Source organism: Camarhynchus parvulus, chromosome 1 (genome assembly GCF_901933205.1).
Source record: "Camarhynchus parvulus chromosome 1, STF_HiC, whole genome shotgun sequence".
Taxonomy (NCBI): Eukaryota; Metazoa; Chordata; class Aves; order Passeriformes; family Thraupidae; genus Camarhynchus; species Camarhynchus parvulus.
Window position 1 is genome coordinate 114,965,076 of NC_044571.1, and position 26,165 is coordinate 114,991,240.

The following is a 26,165-nucleotide window of genomic DNA, read 5'->3' on the forward strand; positions in this document are numbered from 1 at the left end:
GTCCTCCCAGCACGTGCCCCAGCCACTCGCCAGCCTGACATTTACAAATCCCTATTTTTAGATGCTCCTCATCACTTCTAATTGCTCAGGCTGCCCAGCCTCAGAAATGCTGCTCTGCACGGGCAGGATGGGTCCCTGAGCCCATTTCTCTCTCTCCCTGTGCCTCAGTTTCCCTTTTGGCAAGCTGCAATTGAGGGGCTCTCCTTGACTCCATTCGGGGACCAGGTTTTGGGGCTGTTGGTCCCACTGCCACCCCAGGCCCTCAGGTGGGATTTCAGGTGCTCCAGCCAGCACTGCTCAGCCTTCCCAGAACGGGACAACAGGGAGCACCAGCTACACAGGATCCCCTGGGATGAAGGCCGCAGCCATCACTGAGGGGACACTGCAGGTCCCCATCAGCCCTGGGACACCTCCAGCATCAGGGACATCTCAGTGCCATCAAAAGGAGGAGGCTCTGAGCAGTCTCCTGTTCCCAGGCCTTATCCAAGTGGCACAAGTGTTTGGCTAAAGAAGACAAGGAAACCTGGACTGAGACTACGAAGGGAATAGTTTATTACTTATAACACTTCATTCAGCTAAATCCACATAGCAGCACACAGAAAGTCTTCAGAAAAGTGCAAATTCTCACTCTGTATTTGTAATACGCCCCAGTTTTACAGAACAGACACCAGGTAAACAGCAGTACAGATCCAGAACTCCCCCAGGTTCCAGGCAAGGGGAATGATGCAGCTTGAGATGCTTCAGTCACCTGTACAAAGCCATCCTTGAGCAGAGGGAATCAAGCTGGACTGCAACCACCCAGGTGCCACCATGCAAGGAGCCCCCTCTTAGCTGGGGAGAGGACAAAAAGGGGAAGACAAAACAAAGTGATACCAGTTTTAAAATTAGAGACCATCCAGGTGCTTCCTGAGGCAGCGCACACATCCCACGCTGCCCAGGGGACAGGCCCCAGCGCTCCTCTCCTGGCTTCCACCAGTGTCACACCAACACTTCTGCAAGGAAATGGGAGCTGGAACCCCCAGCTCCCTCAGGAGCCTGGCAGGGAGGGCACACAGAGTGCTGAGCCAGGGAGCAGCACCAGGGACGTGGTGGGCATGCAGGTAACCAGAGCCCTGAACTCTGAGAGCTCGCAAAGTGCTACCTGAGCAGAGCTGAGCGACAATTAAACCTGTCACAGCCAGGGGACAAACCCCAGCCCTCAGGATTTTATCCAACACTAAACCCAACACAGTGGCTGTACGACCACAGCTTCAGCCACTGCCCAGCTTTGACAAGGTGTGTTGTACCTGGAAGCACCTCAGCAACAACATCCACGGCGCCCTTTGATCTGTGACCTGCTTTGCACTCAGGTCAGAAAGGCCTTTGTTCTCATCTGAGAGGTGGGAAAGAACAGCTGACAGCTCGAGGGAGGCTGTGCACAAACCGAGTGAACTCTACCACGATGCATTACAAAGTTACAGGGCAAGGAAACGAGAATTCCAGTCCTTCACAGTAACAGAAGTAAGGGATGCGAGATCAGAGGGGGGAGATAAAGGAGTTCCACAAATGGAACAGTATAAATATATCAAACAGTTCCAATACAGTAGGAAAACAACAGTAGCAGCAGTTTCAAAACAGCAAATAGTAATTATACCCCGAAAGTACATTCAACACGTGGTGCCTGCTGCTGTCCTCCCTCCCCAAAGCATCACTACAGCTACAGCTCCTGTCAGACCTACCCGTGGGGAAAACCCCAGACACAAAACACCCCACAGCTGGGATTTCTTCTTTAATCAAGGATAGTTAGACTGGGAACAGCTTCTAACAACGCTGCTTTGAAAACATTTTCTCCGTTTCTAGCGCTTGCCTACTGACACAAAGCAGATCTCTGGGAAGCTGCAGATTCCTGCTCTTTGTGGGAGCACAGCCATCACTCACAAGACACAATAACACACAGCTGGGCTCACCACACACACACACACTATGCTTTTTACAGTGTTTGTTCAAAATTATGTCCCAAGTCACTTGTTCTCTTCACTGCCTGGAGAACAAAATCCTCATTGCCTCAGGGTTTACCCTGCTGCCAATGGAAGGAATGGCAAGAGCTCCTTTGAGTTCAGTGCAGTGGGGATCCACATCCGCACCCTTTCTGGGAGAGCTGAAGGCAAAGCAGCAGTCAGAAATGCCTTCCCAGCCCTACCCAGCACAGACAGCAACAAAAGCATCCTCTGAGTGTGTCTGGGTTTGCCTGTTTTCCCCACCGTGTCAGTCAAATGTACAGTCAAGGTAGAAGAAACCCAAGCTTTTGGCATGAGCTACATTTCACTCACTGGCAGAACAATTTGGAGATACTTTCTCTTGAAATAAAAAATAAATAAATAGCAGTGACAGGTCAGAACTTGTGCAACACAGACCTTCTCTAGCACACGTACATTCATAGACACTGAAAGACTTCTCCATGGACATAGTGCAAAGCTGCTGGCAGCAGGAAGCCCCCAACCCTCAGGGCTCTCTGAAGCCATGGAGAGGCAAGACACACCAACCCACCCTGTGCCATCCTGTGGCATCCAGCTGCGAGGGCACCAGCAGAGGGAGGGTCAGTTTGGAGAGGCAGCAATAGTGGCAAAACAACAGCTTCAACTCCAGGGCACCTTGGGCTCTTCTCCCATCACCTCCACACAGATGAAACCCAGCACTGAATTGCTGCTGCTTCTCTTTCCTTGCTGCCAGTGACAGCAGGGAGCCTCCAGAATCAGCTCCCCTGTGCCAAAACAGGGCCTTTATTGCCCAAATCCAATATAACCACAAGGAGAACTTGAGTATTGGCTTAGGTGGTCTTTTTGGAAAATGTGATTTCAAGTCCCACTTGCTATTTCAGCAAAGGGAGAAAACAAATGAGAGAAGCTGTTAAAAATTTACCCTTGAATAACAGTATTTGCAAAGTGCTATTCTAACAAATTACCTGACAGAACACGACCAAAAAAAATTTAAGAAATCACAATTTAGTAACTGTGTTCGTCTTCTCTTCACTTTCTTCCTTGGTTTTCTTTTTGTTGTTTTTTTTTTTAATACACAGACAATATAAATACAGGCCAGCAAAAACCAAAAAGTCACTGACCAGCATTTAAATCAAATAGTGAATACGGAAAATCAAGAAAGCTTAAGACCCTGCAGAGATGTGGGACAAAAAGTAGCTACAGAGCCTGTGGTAGTCAGGAGGGGCAGTTTTACCAAGGGATGACCAAGTTCCTGCTCCTTTGGAAGCTTTGGAAAGGCACCAGGCAATTCCAACCCCAGGCTGCAGCTGTTGCCACTATTGTTTCACTGCCAATTATTTTAAGACACACACTGGAAAGCTACAATGCCCAAGAACACCTTTACCAACAGAAGAACTCTTAAGTAGCTGAAAAATGCCAACAATTTGCCTACACAAGAAATGCTGAGCTCTGCTTGGATGCTTTTGGAAGTGCAGACCTGTAAGGAAGGTCTCAGAGCTGCAGGGAAGAAGCAGCCTTTGTTGTCAGTGTGGAGCGATCACTCCTTCAAAACTTTAAAACCTTTTCTCACACAAAAAAAGAGGTGTTTCAGGTACCTGAACTGAGTTTTAAGACAAGATGTGGCAGCTAAGCTCAGCTGCCTCAAAGGTACCCGGGCAGCTCATTTGCATTGGTGTGGGTGAAATAAACTTTTGGTCAAAAGGACTGAGAACTGCAGCAATAAATCCCACCCTTTCCTCTGACCTCCTCTCCTTGTCCCAGTTTGGTGAAAAGCCTGACAAAAGAAAGCTTCCTCTGCACAGAAAAAGCACGCAGCTGTTTAAAACACACACACACAGACACAGAGATGAGACTGGTTCTGCTCGGGGGTCCTTTGTTCCAAAGCCTCCCCTGGCCCGGGCTCTACGCGGAGCGCCAGGTCAGCCCGTTCTTGGCAGGCTCCAGGAAATCCTCAATCAGAGCCTCTATCAGCTTCTGCAGCTCTTCTTCCAGCACGCTTCTGTCACTGCACGAGAGAACAGGCCCGGGTCAGAGGGCTGGGGAATGCCCAGAATTAAATAAATAACCAGCGAGACCTGATGGGGATGGACTTGCTCTGTTGTGTTTCCCACCCCTCCAGGTGTAGAGCTTTAACAAGCTCCTTTCCAGCAGGATTATCATGGCTTGGGCTGGAAGGGACTGTAAAAGACGGTGCCCAGAGCCCTCTAGTGGCCTTTTTCTCCTCTAATTAAATTAATTTCAATTAGTACTGCGATAATCAGGGGGTGAGGCCCGGGCACAGGTTGCCCAGGGCAGCCCCACCCCAGGAGTGTGCAAGCCCAGCTGGAGCAAGCTGGGATGGTGGAAGGTGCAGAGCGGTGGAACAAGATGGTCTTTAAGGTCCCTTCCAACACAAACCATTCCATGATTCCATAACCATGAAGAGGAGGTTTCTGTGGTGTAAACACACCCTGGATTTCCACTCCCTCGCTTTTAAAGTGGAAGTGGCTCAGCCCGGGTGAACAATATCTGGTTGTTCTCTCGCAGCTCAGGGTAACACAGCAGATTCCCACAGGCAGAGGGAGCCCACCTGGCTGCAAACACAACCCCAGCAGAGAGAGAACAGCCTGGATGTGACACTCTGGTCCCCTTGACAAGGTGAGGGTTGGTCACAGGCTGGACTCTGACCCCAGAGAGCTCTCCTAGCCTGAACAACTCCGTGATTTTGTCACCGGAGCACTTTTTAACCCTCACTAACAGAGGAGCTGGGTTTGTTAGAGAAGCAGATGCCGAGAGCCCCCTCCTGGCGTGCTGCTGAGGGCAGCAGCAGGCTGGGACACTGACCTGTGCCCGGGCAGAGCACACATCTCAGCGTAGTACTTGATCTTGGGCTCGGTGCCGCTCGTGCGCAGCGTGGCCATGCAGCCGTTCTGGAAGGTGAACGTGATCATCTGGCTGCTCTTGCTCACTGGCAGCACCTGCAACACAGCAGCAGCCCCTCAGTGCCCCTGCAGCAGCCCCTCAGTGCCCCCAGGAGCTGCAGCAGCACCGGGCTCAGAGTGTCAGAGTAAGCACCACATCCCACAGCTGCCTCCTCCCCGGTGCATTTGGGTCCGTGCATCCCTGCCCTGAGCAAGCAGCCTGCACTCACAGACTTGTGGTTCAGCTGGCTGCTGTCATAGCCCGTGGTGATGTCCCTGACGTGCAGGATGCCGTAAGCCCCACAGCACTTGGGGTACGACTCGGGGCCCTCGAAGTTCCGCAGCCTCTCAAATATCCTCTTGATGGTGGCAGGGTCGTAGCACAGGAAATAGGAGGTCTTGGAGATGTGATACCCATACCTGCAGGCAGATTGATGCTCTCATTGTGACATTCAGAGGGTTTTGGCTCGTTTGGTACCCAAAGGATCTCGGTACAGGGCTTAATTCTGACAACAGCACCCTTGTTTTATTGCTGGGAGTGCCTCCCTAGCCATTCCTGCTCTGTTACAGATCCCTCCTGGCACTGGGAAGCCATTCCCTGTGTCCTGTCCCAAATCCCTCTCCAGCCCTCCCAGAGCCCCTTGTGATATCTGCTGTGATGGGCTCTAATCCATCCCACATCAAAAAAACCCCAAAACAACTTACAATGAGAAAACATCTGAGGGACACAAACCTTTACCCATATTAAAATAAATATTCCTTAGATGATTCCCAGCTCCAAAACAGCAGAGTAGAATATTCTAATGAAAACCACCACTCACATTTCATAAACGTCAATGAGTTTCTGTGCCAGGCTCAGGCCCTGGCCCTGCAGGTAAGTTGCCATTTCTGCAATGACCACGGCTGCACTCACTCCATCCTTATCCAGCACTGATGTGCCACACATGAAGCCTAGGGAGAAAAAAGGCATGGTGGGAAAATAACCTGACAGGTTATCCCTCTGATTTACCTGACTGAAGCTCTAACCTTTGATCCTGGAAAGGAAGATTGGCCAGGACATGGAGGCTGCTTTATTGCTGCTTATGCAGCAGAAATCCAATGATTTCTCATCTAATCTAATGATTTTGGGGGTTATAGGGCTGGAAAGATAAGCAAACACCAGAATCAGCAAGTCAGATACAATTTATTGTGGGAGTTGGCAAGTCAGTTTGCTGACAGCAAAATATCAATGCTATTAGGATAAAAATAAAGCACATTTTCTGTGTGGTTTATTTCATAGCTAAGATCAGTCCCTCCTAGTCACACTCCCCCCTCAGCTCTCAGCAGCTTAAAGGGATACCAGCACTCATACCAATAGACTCCTCAAATGCAAAGAGAACTTCTTTTCCATTGTCTAGGAGATTTTTCACTCTGCTTCCAATCCATTTAAAACCAGGGAGTGTTTCCTGAAAAAAGGGGGGAAAAAAAAGAGGGCTCAAAATACATATTTTCAATTTAGATTCAATTCAAAGAAAAAAAGGTATAGCCACTGTTCAGTTCAGACTAAAAAAAACCAAAACACCAAAGAAAATATAAGAATGTATTTTGAATTTTAGGGTCAATGGGAAAGACTGCTGCAGAGTCAAAACACTAAAGCTAGAGGATGTTTTTCTGGGTTTTTTAAAGTGATTTCCTTAAATTTAAATCTAATTAATTGACCAGCAGAATAGGGACAGTAAAGAAGCATCAGACAAGTCATATTTTCAGTTTTGTGAGGAGTCCAAGGCAAAGAGCCACTGGAAAGGATTTTCCTTGTGGATACTCAAGTAGGACACGAGTACCAAACCAAGGCAAAAGTGTGTCAGGGGCTGTGGTGCTCAGATCACATCAGATCATCTGTGCTGCCCATCCGATGGGACACAGTTATTCAGGAGGAAAAGCTACAGAAATATAAAAGTGACACTTTCAGCTGCTGGGAGGGGAGAGCACGTTCTGGGGGCGTTTACATAAATCATGCAAAAGCAGCCAAAAGCTTGGAAACAGCTCTTCTTGGAGACAAGGAAGTCACAAATAAAAAGGAAGGGCAGCTTTTAGAGAAGGCCAAGAGGTTCTGTAAATTCCTAGCTTCTCTTTTTCTTTCAGTCAAGTATGTCCTTTTTCAATTAAAAAAACAACCAAAAGAAACAGTATTTAGAGAGAGAACCAAATCCACTACAGAGAACTGACATTCACCCTGATTATCTGGCCAGTCACTCAAAATGGTTTTCAGAGTTGCTTTCAATTTTAAATTCCTCATTTTTTGGCAAAACATTTATTCCTCTTGCACATGGATTTAATTAAGACATGCATAAACAAGGCCTGGCCCTTTGTATGTTTGTGCCATGATTTCAGGCACTTAGCTCTCTTCTGGCTAACGTCCAACAGAAATCAGATTTAATTTGGATGCAGGAGCTAAACTCTCAGTCTGGGGGGAGCACCCCCAGTTTCTTTTTTTCTAAGTCCTTCACAAAGCTGTGCATTAAAGATCTGTACACAGGAGCTCCTCTGCCTGAAGTAAAGCCAAAACCAAACCCCAGTGGCACAGGGCACCTGAAGGGCCATTGTGTAACCTCCAAGTGCTCCTTACAAACCCATCATCACTCAGAGTGAGCAGGGCAGGCTGCACAAATCCCCTTCTCTCACACAGCAGGATTTCGGATAACCACAGCTAAGGTATTCCTGTTATCTGCAATCCAGGTGTTCATTTGTGTCCCGGGGACTGAGCTTTGCCCACGCTGATCCCCCAGCCCCAGAACACTGAGGAGACTGAACTCAGGCCTGTGTGGGTGGAAGAACACCTTCTGCAAGCTGGAATCCCTCAGAGCTCCCAGCCAGAACCCTGGATGTCCCCTGCCCTCCTTTCACCCCATGAGCAGGGTTTGGATGGAGACAGCCCCACAGCACGCACACTCACCTCAAAGTGAAACCCCTCTTTAAGTGCAATTGCCCTCAGGATCTTGGAGGAGACCGTGGTTGCCAGCATGTAGGCATTCCTCACGTCGGCATCCTGGGAGCAGCTCTCCTTCCAGCAGGAGAACATCCACCAGCCAAACAGGGCTGCCAGCTCATTGCCCGTGAACACCTTCCAGCAGCCACTGTGGGGACAGGCAGGTGAGGGGTGCTGAAGGCACTCAGCACCCAGAGGGGCAAGGTCAGGGCTGGGGGACAGGAATTCTGCAGTCCCTGAACAGGAATTCTGCAGCCACCGAACAGGGGATGTGAGCACAGCACTGCCAAGCTGCTCTAGGCAAAGCCACCCTACTGACGCACTCCACACCTACCACACCTCAAGGATTTACAGGCCCACAGCCCCAGGGTCCCTCTCTGGCACTGGATGGCCCAGCAGCAGGAGAGCAGCCTAGAACTGACCCACACAGAGCAGCCTAGGCAACGTGAGCATTGCAGGCAGGGCCTGCTCAGCCTTTACTTACACTGCCATCAGAACTGGGGCCTGATAGTGGGAGAAAAGTAACTTCTGTTCAACATGAACAAGCAGGGGAAAGCAAAGGATTAAAATTAAAAATAACAAAACAAACAAAAAACCCCACTCCACCAAAGAAGCCCATGACAACCATCAAGGAAGGTTTGCCTGATATAAAAGAAAACACAGCAAACAAAATGATTTTACTGCCTTCAGTAGCCCCTCAGTTTCCAGTTTAGCTTTGTTTGGCCATTTACTATTACACCAGCAAGTATTTAATCTACTCTTTGCTGGGTGAATTGATCTAAAATGCATTTGGAGCTATACCAAAGGACAAAATCTAGACGGAAAAAGGGAAAGAGTGGATTGAAGGCCTGTGCCTGGGAATTTGGGGATGTTCTGTGACTGTCACCACCTTTTCTGCAGGAAGACACAAGAGAGGGTCCCACCACTCACTTTTCCTGCTGTTCTGCCACTGCCAGCCGATCTGCATCTGGATCAGTGGCCACTACTATTTTGGCACCTTCTTTCTCTGCCAGCCTCAGAGACAGCTCCTGGGGGGAGAAGGAGGGACAAAAACCACCAAAATGTAAGAGTAAATAAACCCACAGCCTTCCTACTTACATCTAAAAGAAAAACTCCCCATGGATTTCCCCCTGTATCAATACAGCTGAGAGCAGGTTCCCCCTGTTCTCTCCCTCCGTTTGTTTTCTCCCCACAGAAATCAGATGAATTAGAAACCAGAATACCAGCACAGACTCTCCTTCTTCAGGATTGGGGCACTTGACCGTGGAGAAGTCGGGGTCTGGGTCCTTCTGCTCAGGAACTGGGATGGGGGGCTGGAAGCCAAAGGCTCTGAAGGCCATCTGCACGTAGTCGTGGCCCACTCCGTGGAAAGAGGTGTGCACAAACTTCAAACTGCTCTGCACGTTCAGCTCCCTGCGGGGGAAACACAGCTTCAGCAGGGCCTCTGAGCCCGGTAACAAGACTGCTTTCATGGGGGAAGGCAAAGCAAACTGCAATTCCTCTGTGTGCTGCTCTGCTGATCGCTGCATTCATTTCAAAGGAATCAGAGAAAGTGCTTATGTTGCACTAGAAATCGCTGGGTCAAAGCTGCTTCTCCTGGAAAAGGATGTATTTACCTTCTGCTGAGACAGATCAAAGTCTCCCAAGAATAAACTGTTGATTTCTACATCAAACTCAAGCTCTTCCACCACCTTAAAGTGTTATTCCAGCTCTGCTTCATGCCATCCATCATCCTCCTTTTATTCTCATCCTCTGCCCCACCTAACCTTCGGACTGAATCTTTTTATGCACATGCACCTCACTTTTACTCTGAATTTCTGCATTTTTTTCAGCACTCTCAGAGCACACTCACTTGCATTAAATGGTTTCCACTGGGATGTTTCACAGTACCTTAATTCCCAAAGGCAGATTATTCTCATTATTATTCTCAACCAAGTGGTTTAACCCCGAGGATGGTGACCCGTGAATTTGATGACACCTCAGAGAACACAGGGAAGTCTGTCTGCAGTCAGTTTTTCCACATGCAACCCACAGCTTACTTAAAAACATGGCTTTTTGCTTTATAAAATACCTATGATAGCAGATCTTGGTCAGGTCCTCCATGTAGCTGTCACAAATTTTCTTCAGAGGGTCCTGCCTGAGGGGACTGGTGTCCACCAGATTTTCGTTCCAAGAGCCACTCCATGGCTCCACACACTCTTCTATGCATTTTATAATTTCCTTATCGTGAGGAGAGGTGATCTGTGCTCCATTTTCCCAATAAACCTGGGGTAAGAGGAAGGAAACAAGACACAATTTATTTGCAAAGATTATTAACCTGATAAATTCCTTTATCTAAAGGATTCCACGTACTTTGTGCCTAAGCCACACAGAGGATCCAGCATCTGACTGGCTTGATTCTCAAGACACTTGGAGTCATCCAGCATGAACCTCTGTGCTCACAGCAGAGAAATGGAGCTAACACAGCAACACAGCTGTTTTCACAAAAGCTGGTGTTGAACTGTCACAGCTGAAATAGCGGGCTGTGAGAAACCAAAAGCAGGCACTTGTATGTGGGAGTGCTGTGCAAACTGCAACAGAGGGAAAACACCACCTTCCCCAGGGCTGGCATTGCTCTGGAGAAGGGAACACAGCTTGGGTTTGCACCCAGAGCAGGGCAGATAAGCAGCGTGCCAAGGCCCGTGTTTTTCCACAGCTGAACAGCCCTAATCTCTCAGCTGGAAACACCCTCCGGAGTGGAAACGCCGTATCTAACCCCTGCTATAATAAAGCCTTTGTGAAAGACTTGGAGGGCACTTTTCCCACACTCTGCTGCCAACAGGCTGAGCTCACAGGGCAGACTCTGCTCACATCATCTGCCCCTGCCTCCTCACCTCTGGGTCTGTCACCTCCAGGCCACACGGCCCAAAACCTTCAGAACCTGCTGAAATCCACACGGGAAATGTGAAAGATTAAACAGCTCTTGGGAAAGACCAGGAAACACACTGGGGTCCTGGCACAAACAGACTGCTGTTCACTTCTTTGTGAACTGATGATATATTTCCAAACTTCTGGTATGTTTGTATCAGAAGACACAAACATCAAATTGCTTCTTGACAAATGAAGCACCTGGGAAATGCCTGCGGCTTCTCTCCTTACTCTCTGCTCCAGCTCGGCAGAAACAAGGCTGGTGAAGAACTTCACAATGTGCTCCAGGGAAGGCAGGAGCAGCTCAAGCACCCCCAAGGGCTCTCTCTGCCTTCCCTCACACTGCCATCACTCACTGACCTGCCACAGGCCTTCTGGAATGCTCAGCTAGAGATGAGAGCTTGGTTCAGCTTCTTACAGAGCTGAGGAAGGACATGCTCAGTTAAAACACTGCACTTGCTGTTGTGGATGGTTTTATTGGCCCAAGCTTGCCAAGGGAAGCCACCCACCCCCCTTTAAAGCCCAGAAAACCAGGGCAGAAAACCAATAAAACCAGTGCTACTGTGTTTTATGGAGCCACTCTCCAATCATCCCCACCCTCAGCACAGTTGCCCTGCTGTGTGCACGGATCCACCTCAGCTCTGGCTTTAGTTTTAAACTGAGTTCTAAACCTCAAACACACAAAGTGCTGGGGCACCTCTTCAGCTGCTGCTTAGACTCTGTGGAATGCCACTGCAGATTCATGCTCAAGACACACAAACTGTGAGCTCTTATCTCTCACCAGCGCGTCAGCTTGCGGACGGATGAATTATTTCACATAACTTATCCTTCCAATGGACACACACACACACAAGGGGAGCCTGGCACAGGCTGCCCCATCCCAGAGGGCTCCAGGGCCAGGCTGGGAGCAGCCTGGGCTAGGGGCAGGTGTCCCCGCGTGGGTTTCAGGCTCGCTCACCTTGTAGCCGTTGTCCTCCTTGCGGTTGTGGGAGGCTGTGATCATCACCCCAGCCACGGCCCCCAGCTGCTGCACGGCGTAGGGCTGCAAGGCAACCAGGGACAGCTCAGCCCAGCCCGCCACAGCACCCAGAACCACGGGATTCACACAAAGGCTTGCTGGAAAAGCAGTCACAGGTTTGCCCAGGCATTCCAGCCCTCCCCTCAAAGCGAGGACACACAGCACGCTCATGGAATTCAAGCAAGGATTTAAAGCATGCAAGGAAAAGCTGCTGTGACCAGAAGGGCCGGGTGTTGAGGCATTAAAAGCAGAGGCACTCAGGAACCTGGTGACATCCCTGTTACAGCCTCCTTGAGGAGCCAGGTGTACCAAACAGCCTCTGTTTTTCTGTTAAATCACAGAATTTAAGGAAATTTCTAGCTCTCTTTTTCAGCAAACCCAAATACTCCCATAACTGTGGTGCAACAACAGGACGAGAAGGTGACTCACCACAAAGGGGGTAGGGACGTAGGTGGAGAAGAAGTACACCAGCACATCCTTTGCCAGCAGGACTGCTGCAGTGAGCTTTGCAAGCCTACCAAGAGGAAAAAGAAAACATCCAGTCAGCCCAGCTCCCCAGGGCAGCCCAGATGGAATTCCTGCCACCTCCAGGCACTTGTTTCCTCAGGCACTGCACTGCTTTTTGGCTTATGTGTCCTACAAACTGCACAGTCAGGGTCAGAGCTCAGCTGCACAACGTGAGCCAGCACTTCCAGCTGCTGCTGGGCACTGCAGCCCCTCAGCTAAACACAGCAGATATCCCACACACAGACACACAACACCCATCCTCTGCCCAAGGACAGAGCCAGCTTCCCAGGGAGCCTGAAGTACCAGATGTGTGCAGCAGCTTTGGGAAAGGATTGGGAATCCCACACAGAGCTCATCTGCCAGCCCTGCCCAGCAGCTCCACACCGTGCCCAGGAAGCAGAGCTACTCCTAAAAATATCCCTGCAAAGCGGCACCCCTCATCCCAGAATGTTTAGGAACAGTGCCCAGAGTTCTAAATCTCACTTCATTATAAACTTTATAAACTATTTATTATAAACTCATAAACTCTCACTATTATAAACTTTCAAGCCCCTGGGAAGCTCATTCTCCCCCAGGTAACTGATACCAAACTTCTTTTGCACAGCTCAGGAGAGAAGGGGAAGTCTCAGAGGCAAAATAGAGGAGATATTAAATGGTGTAAGCTCACCTTGCTCTCACAGACAGGCATTAATGCCTGACTTCCCTCTCTCCATCACCAGCAACCCACCCCTCAATGACTCCGAATTCCCCTGCAGCAGCTGCCAAAAGCCACCTGAGAGCCCCTGGAAGGGCCTGAGAGCTCAGCTGGGAGCTGCAGCCACTGGAATTGTGCTTGGTCAATGTCACACAGCTGGGTGACCTGCCATCCCCCAGGCCCCGCTGGCCACAGTGCTGGGGAAGCTCTTTTGGGGGAGTTCAGCTGGATTTCAGCTCTGCGGACGGGAGGAACACGCAGCCAGGAACTGAGGCGCTGCTTGCATGTGTCAAACACCTCTGTGACCATGCAGGCTCAATCCCAGGCTTTGGGGGGCTGAAAAGGAACATCACTCCTGCACCTCCCCATCTTCAGAACGTGCCTAACCCACAGTGTGGGGAAAACTGGGCCACACACACCGCAGGGGAGAGGAGAGACTCGCTGCAATCTGTGCTCTACTGCACCAGGGACTTCTTCATCCCCAGAACATCAAATACTACTACACGTAAAAAGGAAAAGAACGGTTAGTTACAACAACAGCTACAATAATTAACTCCTCCTTGCCAAAACACTAATTAGCCACTGGCTTGGCTTTTTGCACAGCACGCCATTACCCACGTGGGTTGTGCTCCCCAGTGACAAGGGATTAACATTCCTTAGAGAATTCAGGAAGCAGTTTCCTCCCCTTTCTCTGCAAGGAGCACAGTGTGCCACTGCTGGAAGCCCACATTTTGAGCATTCCAGGTAAAATCCCCCCAAAGTGAGGACACACAGGGTTACAGCAGGCTGCAGGTGGAATTATCCTTCCCCCAGGCAAGGTGTGAGACACCAGAGAATGAGAGTGTAAAAAGTGCACTAATATCCAGGGGTTTCCAGCTGGATGTTCATACTCTGAATTTACCTTCATGTTCTGATTTCACTCCAGGCACATTAAGCCTAATGATTTAATCTGTGAATTCTCTGGTGGACAGCAAGCAGCCTTACACTCCTCCTGTGCTGGCAAACGAAGGATTTAGTCCCAGCCTCTCCTCATCACTGTTCCAGTGGACTAAAGGAGAGGAAAGAGTGTGCCCAGCTCATCCCAAACCAAAAGAGAAAGTGCTGACAGGACAGAAAGCATTTAAAGCCACAATTTCATTTCTAGTCTTGCAGATGTAATCAATACTCATACTTCTTACTGCTGCAGTTGCTGGTGACCTGACCTCGTGTGTCATATCCAACAACAAAGCCTCTCTGCTTAAAGTCTGAAAAGTTCCTCTCCAGGTACGTGTAGATGCCCTGGAGAAAACAAAAACAAAAAAAACAAGGGGAAAAGGAGAATTAGCTGAGCTGCACACACACAAACACTGAAGGTGATCTTGCACAAAGGATGGATCATGTCAGCAGGCAAAACACAGCTCAAGCACATCAATACATTCACAAACTTATTCAAACAATAGTCACAAAAGCAGCAGCGGTTTTCCCCCAGTGGTCTCTGAAAGAAGGCAAGAAACCAGAGAAACCGTGGTGGGAAATAAAAGTGAGCAGGACAACAACAAACCCTCAGGAAGCAAACACTCATTTTCAATCCATACTGTGCTTCATTTATTCAAATCATCTTCTCAAGACTGAACTGAGAGAAACCCATATTTTGGAAGCTCTGTAGCAGCACTAAACAGATTTTCCCCCAGCCAGCACTTGGTGCAATCCCCTTCAGGATGTTTTTCTCTGGTATCTGGAAAGGCAGCCTGCCTCCTGCCCCGGAGTCCAGCCAGGATTCCCTTTCCTTAAATGGCTTTGGCCCTTCAGAACCCCAGATTGCCAAGCTGGGAAAGGCCTTGGAGACCAGGTCCAAGCAGGCACTCCAAGGATTTGCCCCAAAGCATGGCCTGTTTACACAGGGAGAGGAATATATTTACTCTTGAAACAAAGAGAACCCTTTGAACGGTGGCAGGCCTGGAGGCTGTGATCCCCTGCTGCAGTCACCTGAGCCCAAAACACACCAAGTGCTCACCCTGCCAAACCTTCCACTCACAGCTGCGAGGAGAGGAGAGAGCAATGGGGAAAACTCTTCAGGTTGACTTGGACAACACCTGAGGACATGAACAGCAGATTTCCTATAGCAGACCCCCTATTCAGGCTAAGATTTGGCATGCAGGAAAGCAGGAATGTCTTCACTTTCTGCTACGGAGCAGTTTGCTCAAAATCAGCCCCTAAAGCTCAGCCACAGAGTCCTCAGCTGAAGTCAGCAAGCCCCAAAGGACTGAGTTATCCAAACATGATTGTGAAAGCTGCAGGAAATAAAAGTAAACCAATAAAAGCCAGCGAGGAAGTGAATGCAGAGCCTCTCCACTGCCCAAAGCCCCTGCCTGAGCTCACACCAATCCTCCTCCAGGTGCCCCAAGGGCAGTCTGGAATTCCAGCACCTCTGGGGTTAACTCCTCCCTTGGCAAAGCTGCTCAATTTAAAGAATTTCTATTTCCCCTTAACAAGACTCAGGTTGTGATAGTGTCCCTAATTACTTCTGCCGTTAAACCTCCACCACTTCTGAAGAGGCACAAGTGCACCTGGTGGTGATAATTAATGGCTCATTAGCAGGTGTCAGCACTCAGATCTAAGCCAGAATTCTCCTCAGGTGCCTGAAGTATCACAATTGCCTCTCCCACTGCGTGGTTCAGGTGATTTCCTGATGCAAAATCCACGGAGCACAGCAAGCCCACATCTACAGCATGGCCTGTCCCAAATGCTCAGGCTCAAAAGGAGAGAGGGAACAGGGATGGTATCAAGAGCAAACCAAAGAATTTTGGTTGATGAAATCCAGAGAGGCAGGAAGAGCTTTATAAAGCCCAGCATTTACATTTTTCATCTTTTACCTTTAGCTTTGCTATTTAAGCAGCAGGAAACTCCTTGATGCAAAGCTGGCTGGTTTTGTCACTGATCAGTGACAGGCTCCTTTCCCACTAATACAGCACCTGGACATGCATCAAAGCAGGAGAAAAGCCAGGGAATCAGGGCTTTACGTGGAGTTTAAAACTTGCCATTTTCAGCAGAGTCCTCAGCAAGTGCTGAATATTCTGTGCCTTCCTGGACCTGCCTTTTCATAACATCAATATAATCAAATCAAGTGAAGATCAAATGATAAAAACAAAGTCAAATGAAAGAAAAACCAGCTCAAATGGAGGACACAGAACACACGTGCAACTTCACTACAGCTTATTTTAACTGAAGGAAGTATGAATTACAAGTCTGATATTTGACTGGCCAGTTATTCCTGCCCCAGGCAAGGGCAAACCCAGCGCCAGGGCTGCCCATGCTCCTGCTGTGAAAGTGCTCAGAAAAGGCTGAAACCTGCTGCAGTTGACTTCAGAAACTGCAGAAAGCTCCAGCCCACCCCCAGAGGCCACGTGCCCCAGCCTGATCTGCAGCTCCAATAAACAACCAGAAATAGCAGCTGTGCAGAGGCACACAGCCCGGGCTGCAACTCCCAAAAACCAGCAGTGCCCACCAAACCGAGCCTGCCAACACATGCCCTGCCCAGCAACGGGGAATTCTCCTCCCTCTGTGCCAGCAGCCCCACACAGGGAGCAGCACCCCACACCCCAGGGCAGGGAATTCACCCCCAAAAACCCCCTCTGCTGCCAGGGAAACAGGGCTTTGCACAGCAGCCTGGCTGCTTTTAACAAACCCACCCCTGGCGACAAAACACTGACTTTTCAGCCCCTTTTATCCATCTGCTCCCACGGCATCCAGAGTCCAGCTGGAGCTGCTGATGGCACTGCAGCCTTTGTGGCAGAGCAGGCTGGCACACCTGCAGCACAAGGGCAGGAAGCATCATTCCAGGGTGTGTCCAGCCTGCAGGTCGAGACACCCAAGGGAAGCTTTTGCTAGGGCCAAGGAGATCCTGCAGAGCAGAGCTGCCAGAGGGAAGGCTGGGATTCAAAGCAGCACTTCCACACAAAGGCTCCCAAACCAGCACTGGAATTTGGCCTCTCCACAAGAGTGTGGGCTCCAGCTGGACAGCTCAGACAACAGAATGTCAAACAGCTTTGGGGAGCCCCAGCTGTCCCACGTTCCAAGCACATCCCTCCACCCTAGGCCAACAGAAATTGTAATTCCAGTCACACGTCCTGAGGGAGGGGAGAGCATCAGCCTGTGGAGAGGAACCAGCTGCAAAGTTCAGGTGCACAGTACTGAATGAGAGGCTTTTCCAACCCTTGCTAAACCATGCCATAAAACATCTTTGATCTTACTTTTTATAGAAAGGGAGTGTATCTGTCAAAACAGGTAAAATTCAGTACTTTTGTCATAACAAACATTTTATTGGTTTCCCAAGCACAAGTGCTCCAAATACCCCAGCCCATTCTATTTTCAACAGTCAAGGCTAGAGATGAGCACAAATAAACAGTTTATGTCATTTACTCAGCCCACAACTCATGCTGAAAACAAAAGAACAGGCTTGTTTGGTCGGGGCTTCGCTTCTTTCGTTTGGGTTACTTTCACTGCTTTGTTTTTGTAGTATAATATATAAATACAAGTATTTATATATTATACTACAGGCTCTTAAGGCAGCTCATAAGATCTCCAGCTACAGGGCTGTGAGGCAGACTGAGCACTGGCCAAATCCCAGCCCAGCCCAAGCTCTCCAAGCCGCCTCATCTCCGAGCACTGAGCTTTCCATGCTTCCCCCCGCTGCTGCGTCCCAGCTTGGGGCTCCCAGCAGGACCCCAGCAGGACCCCCCGGGCCAGGGGCTCCCGCAGAGCTCACCTGTGTGGACTGGATGACGGTGAGGTCGTTGATGTAGCAGAAGCCAGCGCCCATGGCCGAGCGCAGGCCGGCCGTGCCGAAGCTCAGCCGGTGGCACAGGCGCTCGCGCAGCTCCCCGTGCTTGCCGTCCTGCAGCAGCCTCTCGATCTGCTCCTTCGTCTTGTGGTTCTGCAAAAAACACCCAGGCCTTCCCTCAGGGCTGGCCACCGGGAGCTGAGCTCTGCATGCTCATCAGTTCTAGGTGATTCCGAGGGGAAACCCCTCCTATCCTATAAACCGGCCCCCACCGTAACTCACTTCTCCCATTATTCCCACATTATCCTTCTTAACAAAGGATTCAAGCGCTCCTGCTGCCACTGATGTGGCTGTCTGGTCACAAGGACACCTCCCAGCCCCTCTGTGTGAGGAGCAGAGCCTTTGGAACAGTTTTTCCCAAGGCAGATAACACAATTCCATTCCCAACCTTTGCCCCTGGAGGATGCACAAAAACCCAAACCTCGAAGCAGCATTTCCTTCCTCCCCACCCCCAGGAAACAGGCACAGTAAAACCCTGCAAATCACAGGATGGTTTGGGCTGGAGGGGACCTTGGGGACCAGCCCATTCCACGGGCAGGGGCACCTTGCACTGGAGCAGGCTCCTGAGCCCCTCCAGGGTGGACAGTTCTCACCCACTGATCCCCCTGCTCAGCTAGGATTTCCCTAAAGCCACAGCCCCAGCACAGCTTTGCACACCTCTGCTGCCTGCTCCTCAGCCAGCCAGCTCACACTGAACCGATGTGGCCACCAAGCAAGGCAGCCTGCTGCTGGGCAGGGCACAGATCCCTGCCACGGCAGCGCTCACACAGCTGGAAAACGCAGCACCTGCAGAGGGGCCAACACTGACATGTTTTATGAAAACCCTTCCACTAGGATCGTCCTCCTGAGAAGCTGCAGCTTCTCCCTGTTTTGCTGCTTTGGAATGTGATTTGGAGAACTGTTTACCCAGCACGTGAATTGTTTTTACTTGATGACCAATGCCATTCACCTGTGTCGAGGCTGTGAGCAGCCACAAGATTTTATCATTTTCCTTTGCAGCTTTCTGATGTCCCCTTTCTCTTTCTTTTAGTATATAATTTTCTTTTAATATAATATCATAAAATAATAAAGCAGCCTTCTGAGATATGGAGTCGAGATTCTGTTCCCTCGTCCTGGGGACCCTCCAGAGCAGTGCTGCCCCAAGCAGGGAGGCAAGGAAAGGTCAGAAAAGGCAGGTGGCATCTGCAGGGCAGGGCTGAAGCTGCCCTGACATTTAAATCAGAGGTCAGGCAGCACTGGGAAGCACGCTCCAGGGGAAGACTCTGCAGGAGGAAAAATAATCCTTGAAACACATTGAGAAATCTGAAATTATCTCTGCAGCTTAACAGCAGACCCTGAACGCTGGACATGTGAATTTCAAACAACTTTGTATTTCTTATTTTCGTGTCTGCCTGCTGTGAAATAAAAGGCAATCCGTTATTGTCCAGGCTCCTGGATGGGCTGGCAACCCAAGCAAGGCACTGCTCACCACACAGCCTAAAAACAAACCACAACAATGGGGCACAATGGGCACCAAACTGCAAAGTGAAAGTCTCTCTCTCAGCTGCTCACAGGCAGCCAAGCAGAAAACAAATGACTGATGTGAAAAGAGTCTGAGGCAGGACTATTGAAAACCTCATTTCACACCAGGACAGTGCATGGCTCGGCTTTAAAACGCAGCTATTAAATTACACAGCATCCTCTGCAGCCCTGTGGGGCACGCTGCACTGCTCCCCTGCACAAACAGCACAGAAATCACACATCCCACAGCTCATGGAGCTCTGCAAAACTCGGGCAACGCTCCAGCAACAGCACAAACATGTCTTTTAAAAATAGATTAGCAAGCATTTCTGACTGAAGCTACTGAAATCATTTCCTGAGGAATAAAAATCCCAGCCTGGCATCACCTTTACCCCTTCCCAGCTGCTTTATCCCAGCCTGGCATCACCTTTACCCCTTCCCAGCTGCTTTATCCCAGCCTGGCATCACCTTTACCCCTTCCCAGCTGCTTTATCCCAGCCTGGCATCACCTTTGCCCCTTCCCAGCCTGCCCTTTTCCCCCAAGCTGCAGTTTCACACCCCATGTTCCAGGTTTCCCTTCTTGCAACACCCAGCCTGGCTCTGAGCACCGTCTGCCCCCCTGACGTGGCAATTCCACAACACTGCTGGCACTTAGCCCCACTGCAAACCCCCCCCCAAAAAAACCCCAAAACCCCAAACCAGGGGTTCTGCTGGTTTGCTTGGCAGTTATGACATCAGGTCATAGGGCTCGCAGGGGCTTTTGTGATGGTTCCTCTTCCCAAGAGCAAAAAAGAAAAGTTCCTTAGAGATTTTAGGCCAAATTCACCCCTTCAAACAATACCATCAGCACCAGAATTTCTGCAGAAAATCCAGACATTTGTTTATCTGGCCACCCTCCTCAAGCACTAGGTATACTTCAACTTCATAATACATGTATAAATAAACACATGACACCTCTCTAATAGACTTACATGTACATAGTAAATCTAGGCTACCTAATATTAATGTGTATATAATAAATAAATTATACCAACCCAATATAAACGTGTCTATAATAAATTACACCAAACCAATACAAATGTGTATATAAGAAATAAATTATACTGACCAATACATGTCTATAACTAAATGACACTGACCTAATATAAATGTGTGTAAAATAAATAAAGAATACTGACCCAATATAAATGTGTATAGAATAAATTCATACACAACCCAATATAAATCTGTATATAGTAACTAAATGATGCTGACCTAATATAAATGTATATAGAGTAACTAAATATGATACATAATAAATTATATATATTATATATATTATGATATATAATAATGAATTAATAAATTATATATATGATCATATATATTATATGATATAATAAATTACATATGGTCATATATCATCTATATGATATAATAATATAATAAATTATATTATATATAATAACTAAATTATACTGACCCAATGTAAGTGCATATCTAATAAATAAATGACACCGACCCAATATAAATGAGTATATAATAACAAGATAGTGACCCAACAGAAATGTGTATTTAATAATTAAATGAAACTGCTTCAATACAAATGTATATATAATATCTAAGTTATACCGACCCAATGTAAGTGCATATCTAATAAATGAATGACACCGCCCCAATATAAATGAGTAAATAATAAATGACACTGACCCAACCTACATAATGACACCTACCTAGTGCACCTCCCTGGTGTCTGTGGAGCACACATCTGTAAATGCCCAGCACAGCCCGCCAGGGCCAGCCCAAGGCCACAATCAGGCCACACCAGCTCCCTCAGGAAGAGGGGTGCAGCGGCAGCAGGAGGGGGCAGATAAGGGACAGTGGCCCTGGGAACACACCCTGCTGGGGCACACAGGGACAGCAGCACTGGTGGGGCTTTTGGGTGAGCTGGCTGTGCCACAGGGCATCCCTGCTCCTCATCCCTGCAGGTGCCCCAGCAGCCCTGCCCTGGATTGCTTACATCACGTAAATAATTTAAATTATTACAATATATAGATAAAAAACAACTCTTCATAGGAAGTCGCTGCCAGAAGCAGAGCTCTGGGGTCACAAGCTGCAGGAGACTCTGCAGCATGTTTCAGAAAGCACTATTAGGCAAGAATAAAAAATTATATCTTCTTTGCCAAACTTTCAGCTCGCCATGTACTGCACAGTCACCTGCCGAGGCAAAATCACACTTTTTGTGGCTCGTCATGGTTCAATATTTGGAACAAGTGGAGAAGTAAAGACGGGGCATTGACTGAGTATTTCTTGTGGCTCTCTCACACCCAATCATGTTAATCACCTGCACTCACCACCAGAGTTAGGTTTCAAAGCTAATACCCTGTCAAAATCATTTACTACTCACAGCAATTTATTTTTGTTTTGCACACTCTATTCATGTACAGAATAGAGGGGGAAAGCCTCAAGCTGGTTTGAGCTTCAATGAATTTTTCTGTGGCCTTCATTTTTTCAATGTTATCCTTAAAAATCCACTTTAAACTCTTAATAAGCAAAAACACTGCAAGTCAAATAACTGGAGAAAGTGACTGGTCTCAAACCATCAAGTCAATTTCCTCTTGGAAAGCATCTCCAAAGCCACAAAAATGAGAAGAAGAACACCCCAAAAGCACATTATCAACAAGGAGGAACCCTCCACGGAGAAAATAATGACACTGAGCCTGTGAATTAGGAAAAGTTAGGGAGGATGCAGAGAGTGGGGCCGGCACAAACAGTTCCTGGGTCATAATTCCAGTTTTCCCCCCATGGGGAGCTCCAGCTGAGCCTTCAGGAGCCCAAACCTCTGCAGGTAACCCAGGTGTGCCCTGACACAACCCAGACCCTCTCAGGCACACCTGGAGGTGCAAATAGGAAGATCAGAACGTGGCAGAAAGGGAATTTAAGGGAGAAAGCGGAGAACAATGCCCAATTTTTGGCACACCTCACCAAGGAGGGGCTGCACAGGAGCTCTGCCTCCTCCTGAGCGCCAGCACCCAAACCTCAGAGCACACAGAGCACGGCCCTGGTAATTAATTACGGCCAGCAATTTCCAATTAAGCTGGAGGGCAGAGGCCTCCCCCAGCTGGGAACGGAGTGCAGAGATTTCTCCTTTATCAGGGGCACCAAAAATCCCTGCAGCCCAGGAAGCCGGGGGTGGAGAGGGGGGCTCGAGGCTGATAAGCAGCAGAGGGCTGTGGTGGGCGCTGGAGCAGCAATCCCTGCTCCTGCCACATTCCCTGGCCTCCCCCACCCCCGGGGAAGCCCACGCGCTTTCAGGGAAGGCAAAACAACCTGTTAAAAGCAGCACAAGCCTCTCAGTACACTAACAAGGCGTTATGAAAATAAAATCTTCACCGGGCTTCGTGCTGGGTTATCACACGTGTTATCAGGAATGCTATTTCCTCCCTGCCCTCCTTCCCTCCCCCGGATATCTTCACAGCAGCTCTGGGGGCAGGAGGTGCAGATGGCACCTGTTAATTTCTGCAGGGCTGGGAGGAGAAAACCACACTGCCAGGCGGGAATAAACCCCACCGCCGAGCGGGAATAAACCACATTGCCAGGAGGAATAAACCACACCGCCGGGCAGGAATAAACCCACACCGCCGGGCAGGAATAAACCCACATTGCCAGGAGGAATAAACCACACTGCTGGGCGGGAATAAACCACACTGCTGGGCGGGAATAAACCCCACCGCCGGGCAGGAGAGAGCTCCTCTCAGAGCCATCAGGTGGCACCTGCCTGCAGCTCTCCCCCTTTGATCCTGGCACGGTGAAGCTGGAGAGGAAACGGAGCCAACACACCGCCTGCCGTGGCTGATAAAAATAAAGGCAACAGGGGCTCAGGAGAGAGAAACCTAAAATAAAAATGAAGGAAAAGCAGCCAGAAGCACAAACCCCCGGTGCACTGGCAGCTTAGCCTCCCCCAGCATCAAGGTATTTATTTAAAGCACAGGCCATGATGGTTGGACAAACCAGCTGGAAAAAAACCCTCAAAAACCCCAAAGTAACCCTTTCAACCACAGGACAAGCAAACACCCTCCAATACCACACTGTTACCGTGGGTTTGGGCGGTTTAATCTGAATAAACCGAGCCTGCAGTGCCCCTGACAGGAAAAGGGGAACGCCAGAACCTGGCTGTGCATTCCTGGGGAGGGTTAAACCCAGGCAGCAGAGGAGAACACACTCACACAGCATTTTAACCATTTCACCCGCTGCTGACCCAGCCCCGGCCCGAGCAGGAGCGGGTGGGGCAGGTGCCGTGCCCCAGGCGCGGGGAGGGCACCACCCATCCATCCCCATCCGTGCCCAGGTGAGCACCAGGATGGCACCACCCATCCATCCCCATCCGTGCCCAGGTGAGCACCAGGATGGCACCACCCATCCATCCCCATCCGTGCCCAGGTGAGCACCGGGCAGTGTCCCAGGTGCCAGGACAGCCCCATCCCTGCCCATCACTGCCCAGGTGAGCACCAGGCAGTGCTCCAGGTGGGGGGAGGACACCATCCATCCCCATCCCTGCCCAGGTGAGCGCCGGGCGGTGCCGCAGGTACCCGGACAGCCCCATCCGTGCCCATCCCTGCCCAGGTGAGCGCCGGGCGGTGCCGCAGGTACCCGGACAGCCCCATCCGTGCCCATGCCGGAGCCGGGGCCGTGCCCTGCCCGGCGGGCGGTGTCGCCGCCGTCGCCGCTCGCCCACCTTGTCCCAGCTGAGCCACTGCCACACGGCCTTGTCCAGCTGCGCGTCCCCGGTGCTGCGGGACACCAGCACGTTGGAGTTCACGTCCTCGGGCGCGCCGCAGTCGCCCATGGTGGCGGCGGCGAGGAGGAGGAAGAGGAGGATGAGGACGGAGAAGGCGCCGCTCCTTCACTCCGCCGCCGCGCCGCGCATCGCCCGCGGGGCAGGAGAGGCGGAGGAGGCCGAGGGGAGGCTGGGCTCCCGGGGCTCGGCTTTTATCGCTGCCAGCGGCGATTAACGGGAGCAACGGCGATTAACGGGAGCGACCGCCCCCGCCCCGCCCGCCCCGGCCGCGCCCCGCCGCGCGGCACCACGGGAAATGCAGTCCCCGCGGCGCGCGGGGCGGCGCCGGGCACGCGGCGCGAACTACAACTCCCGGCAGCCTCCGGGAGCGGCACCGGGCGCGGGGGCCGCGGGTTCGCGTCCCGCCTCCGCCGGGGGCGAAAACAACGCCCCGAAAATGTCCCGTGTGCGCCCTGCTCCCGCCGACCCGCTCTGCCCGGCCCCAGGGACGGCCACAGCCTCCCCGGGACCGCCCGGCAGCGCCCGCAGCGTCCTGTGCTCCCCCGCGAGGGCAGCGGAGAGGGCGCTGCCCTGGGGGCGCGCCTCTTGCTGAGAAGCGATTCCAGATGGCAATTCCACAGGCATTAGGAGGGAGATCTCAACCCTCTCAGGCTGTATCAACTCCAACTGGATTGCCTGGCCATGAGCAGCAGGCTCGGAGTGACCACATCCCGCTGGGCATCCTCATCCTGCTGAGCATCCTCATCCTCCAGAGCATCCTCATCCTACTGAGCATCCTCATCCCGCAGAGAATCCTCATCCTGCTGAGCATCCTCATCCGACACAGCATCCTCATCCTGCTGAGCATCCTCATCCAATACAGCATCCCACCCCACTGAGCATCCCAATCCCATACAGCATCCCAATCCCACAGATCATCCCAATCCCTCCCAGTCCCACACAGCATCCCAATCCCACAGCATGTCCTGGCAGAGGTTGCCATAGTGACAGCAGGCACTGTGCAGGAATCACAGATGGGTTTGGTTGAAAAAACCTTAAAGTTTATTTCATTCCCACCCCCTGCCATGGGCAGGGACACCTCCCACTGCCCCAGCCTGGCTCCAGCCCTGCAGCAGCTCCGGGGCCTCCTCTGGGCTCTCTCCAGCAGCTCCAGGACCCCACCCGTGCTCCCCACGCTGGGAAGTGATGTTTAGTGAGAAGGCTTTGGGTGTCTGGCTCCAAGGCAGCCCACGGAGGATGCTCTGGGCAGCTCCAGAGCAGGGCAGCCATGGGAAATCATTATGGAGATACATCAGATGTGGTGATAGAGCTCAGACAAACTGATGGAGATTGCCTGGGCTGGCCTCCCCCGTGGGACATGACAGCTAAACCCAGTGGATTGGAGGGTTATCGGCCTCCAGAAGAGTTTTTAAAGCTGAAACGCATTCCCAGGTGGAAGGAGAGCTGAGCACAGCCCAGGGCTCAGCAGGCCAGGCTGGCAGGGGCAGGGCTGGCAGGGGCAGGGCTGGCAGGGGCAGGGCTGGCAGGCTGCTCTGGCAGCTGCAGCTCGTGTGCTGGCAGCCGCCAGGAGCGTGGCAGGGTTCAGCAGGAGGGAATGGCAGCTCCAAAGGCAGGGCAGTGTCACACGGGGCTGTGGCATTGTCCTGCAACCAGGGAAACCCTGCTCAGTGTCCTGCAGCCAGGGAAACCCTGCTCTGGGCCTGCCAGGGCCACATCGGGACCAGAGCAGTGCCTTCTTCTGAGAAGCTGAGAGGCCTCAGAAATGAAATGTAACCAATAATTATCTGCTGCTGTGCAATGCAAGAGGTGCATCTGTGATTGGTCTCATTAATTAATGGCCAATCACAGTCCGGCTGTCTCGGACTCTCTGGTCAGTCTCAAGATTTTACTGTCATTCCATTCCATTCCTTTCCTTCCAAGCCCTCTGGTGAAATCCTTTCTTCTATTCTTTAGTGAATTTTAACATATCATTTTCTTTTAATATAATATATCTATATTGTAAAATAACAAAGCAGCCTTCTGAGGCATAGATTCAAATCCTCATGTCTCCCCATGTGGGGATTGGCTGCGAATTCCGCACTGGAGCAGAGCTTCCCGTGCTC

The 26,165-nt window shown here is 50.6% G+C and overlaps 1 protein-coding gene across 1 annotated transcript; it reads right to left on the minus strand.

The window, feature by feature from the left end:
• Positions 1-529: 529 nt before the first annotated feature.
• Positions 530-24,300, minus strand: PGM2L1 (phosphoglucomutase 2 like 1). The gene is made up of 14 exons (XM_030948150.1): positions 24,001-24,300; positions 17,712-17,879; positions 14,139-14,245; positions 12,196-12,280; positions 11,707-11,790; positions 9,913-10,106; positions 9,065-9,254; positions 8,772-8,869; positions 7,809-7,989; positions 6,228-6,321; positions 5,698-5,827; positions 5,107-5,296; positions 4,800-4,933; positions 530-3,981 (listed from the first exon to the last, which is right to left on the minus strand). The coding sequence occupies exons 1-14, from the start codon at positions 24,109-24,111 to the stop codon at positions 3,879-3,881; spliced, it is 1,869 nt and encodes a 622-aa protein (XP_030804010.1). The 5' UTR covers positions 24,112-24,300; the 3' UTR covers positions 530-3,878.
• Between the last annotated feature and the right edge of the window lie 1,865 nt (positions 24,301-26,165).